This window comes from Portunus trituberculatus, chromosome 40, assembly GCF_017591435.1.
Source record: "Portunus trituberculatus isolate SZX2019 chromosome 40, ASM1759143v1, whole genome shotgun sequence".
In the NCBI taxonomy this organism is placed as follows: domain Eukaryota; kingdom Metazoa; phylum Arthropoda; class Malacostraca; order Decapoda; family Portunidae; genus Portunus; species Portunus trituberculatus.
This window is the reverse complement of record NC_059294.1, coordinates 3,762,501-3,773,636: the sequence shown is the minus strand read 5'-3', so window position 1 is coordinate 3,773,636 and position 11,136 is coordinate 3,762,501. Positions and strand designations below refer to the sequence as shown.

At 43.1% G+C, this 11,136-nt stretch overlaps 1 protein-coding gene across 1 annotated transcript; it reads right to left on the bottom strand.

The window, feature by feature from the left end:
• Positions 1 to 2,533: 2,533 nt before the first annotated feature.
• Positions 2,534 to 3,037, bottom strand: LOC123516248. The gene has a single exon (XM_045275479.1). The coding sequence runs from the start codon at positions 3,035 to 3,037 to the stop codon at positions 2,534 to 2,536; it is 504 nt and encodes a 167-aa protein (XP_045131414.1).
• Positions 3,038 to 11,136: the final 8,099 nt, after the last annotated feature.

Here is an 11,136-nt window from a genome sequence, read left to right as displayed (position 1 = left end):
GTCCTGCCTCGTCCTGCCCCGTCCTGCCCCGCTCCGCCCCACCTCGCCGTAGTGTGCGTCACTCAAGTTCGAAGCCTCGTGTTGTTCTACTCACACAAGGGCTATTCTTTTTTTTTTTTTCTATTACCGGAAGAGTAGTCCATTTTTCAGATTATTTTTTTCTTGTGTGGCAATCACACTAAGAGCGTCCAATATTAACTACACCCTTTCTTTCATTTATCTGTCTACTTTATTTACTTCTTTTTCGTTACTACAACTAGTTTCAAAGTTGCTGAAAACTGGGCCACGTTCAACAAGGAGAGAAGCGAACATTTAAGATAACAACAATCTCTCACTGGCCCTTTTCTTTCTTAACAGTAACTTTGTACTTTTTTTCACCTTCCTTGCAAGCAATCTGTAGCACATTATCATTTCCTTCCTTTCCTTCCTTCTTTCTTTCCTCCATTTCCTTTAACCCGTGTTCCCTTGCATCTAAAAACATTTGAAAGAACGTTTCTATTGAAGATGCTTTCTTACAAACATATATTTACTGCTAAACTATCATCAATTCCATTTCATTTCCCTTGGTCTGGATGCCTTACTGTTCTGCTGCTTGAGAAGAGCACGATAATAGTAAACCATATGTAAACATACCCACTCTCCAACAAAAACAACCAGACAGATTACCATGACCCCATTAAAGCAATCTTCTTCTCTTTATTGACAACATAATTCCACCACCAACAGTTTCCATTCATGTGATCGTGTGTGTGTGTGTGTGTGTGTGTGTGTGTGTGTGTGTGTGTGTGTGTGTGTGTGTGTGTGTGTGTGTGTGTGTGTGTGTGTGTGTGTACATAATTACACTCACTGTAGTCCACTTCCCAAAGTGGTTTCAGGTGCATCACATTCAAACGTATGCTTTCTCTCTCAGACTTCGTGGCCGTGACAGAGTTGTGCATCCCTAAAGTGCCGGGAGTTGGTACCGCAAACATTCTAAAAAGCTCCCTGTCCTTGGAACCCTTATTCCCACTCCTCCTCCTTTCTACGCCCCGGAATAGCTTCCCCGCCACAAATGGATAAAGAAAATCCTCTGATGTTCAATACCAACAGAGAGAGAGAGAGAGAGAGAGAGAGAAGGATAAAATCTTACTGGCCATAGTGAACAATTTCTTGATGGAAGGAGAGTAGGTCATTTTCAGGTTGTCTTTCTGGTTTTCCTACTTCATCTCAATTATTGGTGACTTACGTGAAACAAAACAAGATAAAGAGAAAAAGAATATATAGAAAAAAAATTAGGCAAAAATATATAAAAAGTGAATGACAGACAAAATGAAAGGTGAAGAAAAAGGCAAGGGAAAGTAAAATAGGGAATATGAGGAAAACTGGAAATAGGAATAAAAATTAAGAGGGATAAACATAATAAAACATGCAGCGAAAAACAGAAGCTGAAATGTGTAAACAGAATATACGTATTAAGGAAAAGTATGATGAAATACATATATATAAAAAAATGACGGATAGCAAAAATAAAACACTGGAAGAATAGAAAAAAAGAAAGAACCTTAAAAAAAATTAAGAATCCCATAAAAAAAAACAGCAGCAAAAAAGAAAAAAACAGAGTCGAGGAAACAATGAACGAATAAGAGGAAGCCAAGACGAAGCAGAGAGTAAAAGAAAGAATGAATAATAAAGCTGAAATAAAATGCAGGACAAGGCAAGCCAATAACAAACATTAACACGTGAGAATGAAGGAATGAGAGAAAAAAAAAAAAAGGAAAAAGAAACCAAAAGAGGAAAGGAAGGAGAGATTGTTATACTCTGCGGGAAGCGAGTTACTACCCATGTTTCTTCCTTCGCGGCAAACTTTCTATTTCCAATCACCCAGCACTGGCGCTCCTCACTCCTGGAATTTATCGCCTAGGTCTTTTATTTCTCGCTCTTTCGCTTTAAAATATTTCTATCTACTTCAGTGGCTTCATATTTTTTTTTTTTTTTTTTTTTTTTCTTTCTTTCAACTCCAATTCCGATTTCCATTTTGAACATTTCACTTTCCATGATATTCTTACGTCTCCCATTACCCATCCACCCCTCTCTCTCTCTCTCTCTCTCTCTCTCTCTCTCTCTCTCTCTCTCTCTCTCTCTCTCTCTCTCTCTCTCTCTCTCTCTCTCTCTCTCTCTCTCTCTCTCTCTCTCTCTCTCTCTCTCTCTCTCTCTCTCTTAACATAAATTTCACTTTACATGATATTTCCATAGCGACACGTTCCACCACCCACCCATCTCTCTCTCTCTCTCTCTCTCTCTCTCTCTCTCTCTCTCTCTCTCTCTCTCTCTCTCTCTCTCTCTCTCTCTCTCTCTCTCTTTTATTTAAACAAATGCATATACAAAGAACGAGGCTTAAAACCCCACGTTGAGTATGGTGTTATTCCAAAAGCCTATAGTATTATCATTTTTGAGAATAACACATTAGTATACTGTACATTAAGACATTATACATGAAAAATAAATGAATAAATAAAATACACTCCAATACAAAATCATTTCTCTACAATAAATACTACTGCAACACCAGCCGCGACGGGTGCCTGCCTCGCCACTTGTGGACTGCCACTTTCACTTGCTGAGTAGTTATGCTCCTCACTTGGGGAGTGGCTGCCACGAAAATGTTCCACAGCCTTGAGGTCCTGGCTGTGTAGGTACGCTGGTGTTGGCTTGAGCGAGATCGGGGCACCTGCACTACCTCGTCACTGCGTGCCGCATCTTTGGTGCACCTCTGTGCTGTGTGTGGCTGTAGCCTCAGAGGGTTGAGGTGGGAGACTCTCTGCACTTGAGTCTTGTGGCAGACTACTAATACCGATACGTCTCGTGATGTCAGTGGTGCTGGGTGCTGCTCTTCTTCCTCGGTGGTCACGAGTCTCAGGGCTCGTCGCTGCACAGCATCCAGTCTCTGCATGTGGACGGCAGCACTTGACATCCAAGACAAGGCACCATACTCCATATATGGGCGTATCTGCGCCTTGTACAGAGTGAGTGTGCCTCGTGAGTCGAGGGTGTCCGCCATCCTGCGCAGGGCAGAGACTCTCCCTCTCTCTCTCTCCCTCTCTCTCTCTCTCTCTCTCTCTCTCTCTCTCTCTCTCTCTCTCTCTCTCATCAAAGCGGATGCTGTTCCAGATCTGCTATGGATAAGACTACTGTACCAAAATATCATTCCACTGAGTATAGATAGGACAAGTGATATACTGGAAAGACTTATGGCGTGTGTGTGTGTGTGTGTGTGTGTGTGTGTGTGTGTGTGTGTGTGTGTGTGTGTGTGTGTGTGTGTGTGTGTGTGTGTGTGTGTGTGTGTGCTTGTGTGCAGGCAACGACACGACTCCTCTCCCACACCCTCTACACCCACACACACTCGCAATTACGTTCTTTATCCCTCTTTCTTTTCGCCTCCCATCCTCCCTGTGAACATAGCTTGTATTCCTCCAGCTTTCGGGACGCCGGGGTGGGATTAGGTTTAAGTCTAAGTGGCCTCGCATTCCTCCCACTCTTCCTTCCCCCTTTTTTGGACTTCCGCCTGTAGTAATAAGTGTAGAACTCCTCTCTCTATGTAGGGGAGTAGGAGAATCAGTGGCATTCCGACCGACAGAGAGAGAGAGAGAGAGAGAGAGAGAGAGAGAGAGAGAGAGAGAGAGAGAGAGAGAGAGAGAGAGAGAGAGAGAGAGAGAGAGAGAGAGAGAGAGAGAGAGAGAGAGAGAGAGAGAGAGAGAGAGAGAGAGAGAGAGAGAGAGAGAGAGAGAGAGAGAGAGAGAGAGAGAGAGAGAGACAGGAAAGTACAGAAAATCATTATTCAGGAAAGAAACAAAGCTTAAAATATATAAAAAAAAAAGCCATTACGTATATCAAAATATTACTCACACTAAAAAAAGAAAAAAAAATAGAATTGATAATCTGAAGACATATAAACCAAGCACAGACCAGAAGCAGCAACACGTTCCCACACTAAAACGAAGCTAGTTAGTTCGCGCTTACCAACAAATTTCTAACGCCTTGAAATAATGGCAACGCTATGCTACATACTGAGTGTCTGTGAAAAATTAAGAAAACACCCAGGCACAAGCAAGGTCAGGTGCTGCATATATATATATATATATATATATATATATATATATATATATATATATATATATATATATATATATATATATACACGCACGCACGCATAAACCAACGCACAGAGACAAACACATTAATAGATTAACAAAGGAATGGATTAGCACACAATATGTATATAAATATGTATATAAATATGTTCAAACTAATTCCATCTCAATCCAGACACAAACTCTAAAATATCTTCAATAAAATGAGAAATGGATACTCGAAATCACTCTCTACATCCACACCAAAGTGCAGTCTCCTACCTAAACACACAACCAAAATTAGAAATGGAAGATTGAAACCACTTCCTTCACCTTAACCTAAATACAAACCCTGAACTCTCGCAACCAAACACACTACACAGCGTACTACACAACATACAGCAAGAATCGCACCACTTCAGGAACACCGTGCACGTTCACTCCACTCTATTTACGGACAGTTCAACGCAACACAGCTGGCCCATGTACAGCACAACAAGCAGAGCACGTCCATTCTCACCTCACCTGAACACCCTCGCTGGCGTGGTCTGCAGAGGCAATCAAGCACACTGCTACATACGGAAAATACTCATCCTCAAATTAATAACTGGTATGAGGCGGAAGTAGCACTGCTGGGGATGAGAGAGAGAGAGAGAGAGAGAGAGAGAGAGAGAGAGAGAGAGAGAGAGTGTGTGTGTGTGTGTGTGTGTGTGTGTGTATCACAAACATCCAGACAGTCAGCAAAACACAGACGAACAACACACACACACACACACACACACACACAACAGATCGACATAAACACTGAAAAAAGAAACAGTGTGTGTGTGTGTGTGTGTGTGTGTGTGTGTGTGTGTGTGTGTGTGTGTGTGTGTGTCAGTCAGTCCCCTCCTTTTATCTCTCAGGATAATAGTGGGAAGGATAATAACACTCCAGCCCTTACGGCCATTAGTAATTATCTAGTCATACACACGTTCCACCAACGGAGACGGACAAGATTATTCATTAACGTCGCAATCAACCCTGAGGAGAGGACCGCTCGTAAGGGAGGTCACATGCCAAGCTGGTGGGTCCTCTCTCACAGAAAATGATGTCAGAGAGAGAGAGAGAGAGAGAGAGAGAGAGAGAGAGAGAGAGAGAGAGAGAGATTTAGTCAGCTTAGCATGGAGTTTGGTGGGAATTGCATTAAACAAAGTTAATAAACACTTTGGAACGCACCATTAGATTAAGAGAAAGTTTCTCTTTCAAAATTAGTGACCGTCAACGTGTAAACTCAAAAGACGAGCGACCAACTCAGTAGCGTAAGAGGAACGCAAATTAATCACCGAACCGTAAATTTTGCTTCATAAGAGAAACAGCTTCAGGTGATGGACGAGCGGCACAGCACAGGACATCACAGACTTATATTTCATGACATCTGCAATGCTCGCTTGTATAATTATGCAGCAAAAACTTGTGACCCTGAAAATACCATATTTGTGATCAGGCTGCCGGTGACACATATTGGAATAGTTTCCGGCGCTTAGCAAACACTGCGCCAATATCAGATACTTGATAGTTACCGTGTAGCATAGCGCTTTGGAAACACGACCACCCTGTTTCTACCGCACCGAAATGTAACACAGACTAAACTATGCAGACTAAACCGATAGTGTTCCCACAGCGGCTGGACACACTGTCACTGTACGTTGCCAAAATGACCAATCCCATTACCATGTCGTTCTTCAATACCTCGCGTTACTAATTTCTGGATATACTGAGGCGACCTTGGAGTTTCTCAAAATTATATTACCAAGCGTCACTTCCTCTTAACCAACAAAACCCAAACCACAGCTCGGCCCGCCATTCCCTCGCCTCGACCCCGTTGACCCTCCGACTACTTTTTAACCATGTGAAACTCTCCTTCTGGGAGCCACAACACACATGCTCGAGCCATGGCGGGAAGGGAAGGGAAGAAAAGGAAGGAAAATGTATGAGCAGAAAGAAGGAAAACGAATGAACTGAGTAAAGGATACACTAGAGGAAAATGGAAGGCAAGGAAGAATGCAAATGTGAAATAAAAACACGCTGAAGAAATTCAGAAATAAAGGTCTGAGAAAAAAATAAATAACAGGCTGAAGGAAAACTGAGTCACGTGGGAAATTCCTTGTTAAAAAAAGGATAGAGTGAAGAGGAGGAGGAGGAGGAGGAGGAGGAGGAGGAGGAGGAGGAGGAGGAGGAAGAGGAGGAGGAGGAGGAGGAGGAGGAGGAGGAGGAGGAGGAGGAGGAGGAGGAGGAGGAGGAGGAGGAGGAGGAGGAGGAGGAGCAGGAGCAGGAGCAAGAGCAGGAGCAGGAGCAGGAGCAGAAGCAGAAGCAGGAGCAGGAGGAGGAGGAGAAAAGAAGAATATAAAACTGCAAGAACAAAGAGCAATGAAGTGTGAGAACTCGAAAAGCCTTGTATATGTTCCAAATTTTCACATGCGGTGTAAAAGAACAAAAACAAATAATGAGGTCCCTTCGCGGAAATGCAAAGGCTCAATCTGTGCAATTTAATATCTTATTTATTTTCGGGATTAGGTTATAAATATATGAGCAAAATTCCGCGAAAGTGGTGGCCCTGCGACTGAGCGAGGCACCGCTTCACTAGCGAATGTCAGTTCACCTCACTACTTAATTATAATACCCGCACTGATGGGATAACCTTCAGTGTGCATTCAGGCTCCATTGTTATAACCACAGTTCATCATATTAGCTTTTGACATAGGTGATAACAATCACTGCTGTAACATACCACTCACTCTCCTCTCCTTGAACATCAACTCAATATTCGCTCAGCCTGGCCTCGAGCAGCAGGTTGCTGGATTAAAGGTCACCTAGTGTCAAGGAATTACCGCAAACTGATCCCTTTACACCGATAAACTGAAGCAATGCCACTGGAAATCAAGTGAAACAAGAGAGAATCGAACCTATCGGTGGGTCAAGAGCGACGGTGTAACCGCTACAAGGAGAAATTAATTCCTTTACGTCAATAAACTAAAACATTCTCACATTCTCGAATTCTAAATCAAGAGTATGCATGAACTGAAACAAGAACAAGACCCATCGGTATGCCAAGAGTGGCACAGTAACAGCTACAAGGTTAAGGCACTGAATAAAAACTCGTCGTCTTTTTAAAATGGTGCGTCAGGGCCTGATGTATGCACGTCCTGAATGCAGCCTAGCAAACGTTCGTGAGGAGCCTTGTCGAAGGATTCCAGGAAGGTGAGGTTTGTCTCTCTACGTATTCATATACACAGCGAAAAATGCATCAAGTTTGTTAACCAAGGTGCTTTTCTAGAAACTATGATAAGCTACAGCAGTATCAGAGGCAACAGCAGCAGCAGGAGGAGGGAGGGAGGCGGAGGAGGGGAAGGCAGAAGAGAAGAAAGAGAAGGTGGTTGTGGTGGTGGTGGTAGTTGAGGCAGAGGAGAAGATAAGAGGAGAGGGAGAAGAGAAGATATGAGGAGGAGAGGAGGAAAAGGAGCCGGAAAGAAAAATAGAGGATGGAGAGAAAGAAGAAGAGAAAGAGGAAGAGGAGAATGAGGAGGAGGAGGAAAAGTAAAAGGAGGAGGAGGAGGAGGAGGAGGAGGAGGAGGAGGAGGAGGAGGTATAAGGAGAGGAGGAGGTAGAAGAAGAAAAGAAGAAGAGGAGGAGGAGGAGAAGGAGGAGAAGGACGGAAAGAAAAGGAAAGAAAAAAAAAGGAATGAAAAAAGTATAGAAAAAAAATGAACTGGATGGAGAAGGGAATTGTGAGAAGGAGGACGAGGAGTAGGGGAAACCAGGAGTAAGTTCAAGAAGCAAGGTGGAAGAGGAAAAAGAAAAGGGAGGAAAAGGTAGAGGAACAGACACAAGGACGAGAGGTAAGGAGGCAAACTAAATACTTAGTGAAGTTGAAGGAGAACAAGGAGAAGAGAACGAGGAAGATGCGGAAGAGCTGGATCAGGAGGAGGTCGACGAGAAAGAGGAGAAGGATACAAGGAGGAAGAAGAGGAAAAGGAGGAGGAGAGGAGGAAACAGGAGATGAAGAGGAGTAGTGAAGAAACTAGGAGAAACCAGGAAGAGATACAGGAGGAAGAAGACGAGAAAGGTGGAGAAAGAAAAAAGTAAAAGGAAAATGAAGACGAAGAAAGAAAAAGGAAATAAGGAGGATGAGGAGATGCACGGAAGTAAATTAGAAGAAGAGAAAGAAGAGGAAGAGGGAAATACGAAAAGAAGGAAATGCGTGGAAGAGGAGGAGGATGAAACGGAGACGACACAAGGCCAGGAAGGAGTTTGTAAATGCGACTTCTGAGTGGTAGCGTCACTTTAAGTTGAGGAGCCGTGAATGTGGCAGCTATTGTGGGCCGGAACCGACTTAATGAGGGATGTCTGAATGTGGCGGATGAAAGAGCCGCCTGGACCCCGCTTTGTGAGCATGGCAGCAGCGACTCCGGGATGTATTTGCTATCAGACTAAGTGGTAAACAGCCCGTCCCTACACCAGACTGAAAGACGAAAGGGGGAAGGAGGCTTATCAAACTGACGATCCATTCTAACTCATCCGTGTAACCAAGGTGTGTGTGTGTGTGTGTGTGTGTGTGTGTGTGTGTGTGTGTGTGTGTGTGTGTGTGTGTGTGTGTGTGCGCGCGCGCCCATGTGCCTGTTGTATTTCCTTCCCTCACAATATAAATAAAAACAGCAAATAAAAAAAAACTAAAACAAAGCGGTATATACTCTGACTATCACTTACATGTCAAAAAAGAAGGGAAAAATCATGTTTTTGTGCAGATATTTTTTTTTTTCAGATTTCATGCAACCAATATGGAAAAATGTAGCCTGGCTCCATTGTTTGAGAGTGACACTAACTCGATTTTTCCTCACCAAATTCGTTGTGTACTACCTGCGTGGCATTTGGCTAAGCGGCTTCCCTTTCTCCTGGGGAAGCCTTACACGTGCCATGTCAAAACGCTCCAGGCTTCATTTTTACTTTGCAAAAACAAAAACAAAAAATACACATGAATGAATAAGTAAATAAAATATTAATATTAACGCTTTGCCTTTGTCAACGACTTACGTGTTTCAAAGGGTAACAAAAAGAGAATGTGGTTGATCCTGAACAATTTGTAAGTTTCATTTCATTTCATTTACTTTACTATATTTTTGTATTCCTTGTATTATATTTATTTCAATCTGTATATTTTTTTACATTAAAATTTGCATTTCCTACAGGAAGATACTGAATTGTGTTTTGTGAATCAGAAATGCGTAAAACAAGACACTTTTCACATCTAGTATTACTGATGAAGAACACGAAACTCACTCACTGAAAGAGAAAAGCCAAAGAAACTCATACCATATAAGAAAACTATTCGATTCAGAGGGTTAAGTTGTTTAAGGTTGTGTTTACGAGCACAACACGATGATGGTGAGTGTTGGGTGGTGTAATGGCAGTGGTGGTGGTAATGGATGTTATAATGATCTCACTGATGATGCTACAGTGGCGGTGTTAGGGACTGATGATGATACTGGTGGTGGTGGTGGTGGTGGTGGTGGTGGTGGTGGTGATAGCGGTAGTGGTAATGGTGGTGGTGGTGGTCGTGGAGGTGGAGGTGGAGGTGGAGGTGGAGGTGGTGGTGGTGGTGGCAGTGGCAGTAATAGTGGTGGTAGTGGTGGGGATGAGGGTAGTAAAAAAAGAATCACACACACACACACACACACACACACACACACACACACACACACACACACACACACACACACACACACACACACACACACACACACACACACACACACACACACACACACACACACACACACACACACACACACACACACACACACACACACACACACACACACACACACACACACACACACACACACACACACACACACACACACACACACCTGCCCTACCCATGGGAAATTTTTGCAGGTAGTCAAACAAAAGTTGTAATATACCTGCGGACGTCACGAGAGAATACCTTTTCAAAACTTTATCTCACTGTTCATCATTTTGAGCCGGAAAATTCATCATTGTCACAAAACTACTTATTACACAGAAAGAAAAATTAAAGGGTAGGTCCACCACAGCCACAGCTCACCAATAACTGTCAGCTGGTGCTTTCTCGTTTTTCCCTTCGGCTATCAGTTACTATAATGTAAACTTTTATCATCACAAATGTCAATATTTTTCCCCATATTTGTTGTTCCCTCAGATTATTTATTTTCCTTCAGTTTTACGCCTTTCTCCTCTATCTTCCTCCTCCCCCTCCTCCTGTCCTTCTCACGCTTATACTCCTCCCTCGCCACATGAAGTCATAGGAATTTCAGTTAGCACCGAGAGCCTTATTACAGTCCCACCCGCCACTCTGAGCCACGGAGACTCCTGCTGGCTGCCTCCAAAAAAGACTAGTGCCTCCCCTCGGGCCATAACTCCTCGCTCAAGTCCCCTCGCGTTGACAAGGTCGGGAGGGTTACGCGGAGGTGCACCGTTCGCCCCATGAAATGCTCCACCAAATTTCCCATAAAGCTTCGAAGGAAAATAGAGAAACGGGAGAGAGATCGGCGGTAGAAAGAAAACCCAGCGTGAACTGACATATATACAGCCACTTGTGTTGTAACAGTCTCTTTTTATATTCTCGTAAAGGAGTGTAATTTGTTTTATTTATCTACTACACAGTTATTTGTCACTAGAACGATGACGCCACACCTATAAAAAAGCCAAAACGACATTCTAAAAACACAGACAGTGATGTCAAAACCTACTATCCAGATACCTTTCTCCTTTATCTACCCATTCATAGCCAGGACTCCACAAATCGCATATTTCCTTGCTGGGAACTGCAGCCCTTCCGCCACACCACAGTCATAATCGCAAGAGAACCTGAAAGAGTGACTTTTGGACTGGAAACGTTGTTTGAATAAAAAATAGAACAAAAAACATTCAACCACCCAGATTTCCGCAGCAACTATGAACCAATATAACGACTTTATAACAGTGAAGGCATCTTTTGCTGACTGTTATTTTT

Excerpts from the sequence above, each read along its gene's own strand:
- LOC123516248 (XM_045275479.1), bottom strand. The coding sequence starts at position 3,037 with ATGGCGGACACCCTCGACTCACGAGGCACACTCACTCTGTACAAGGCG.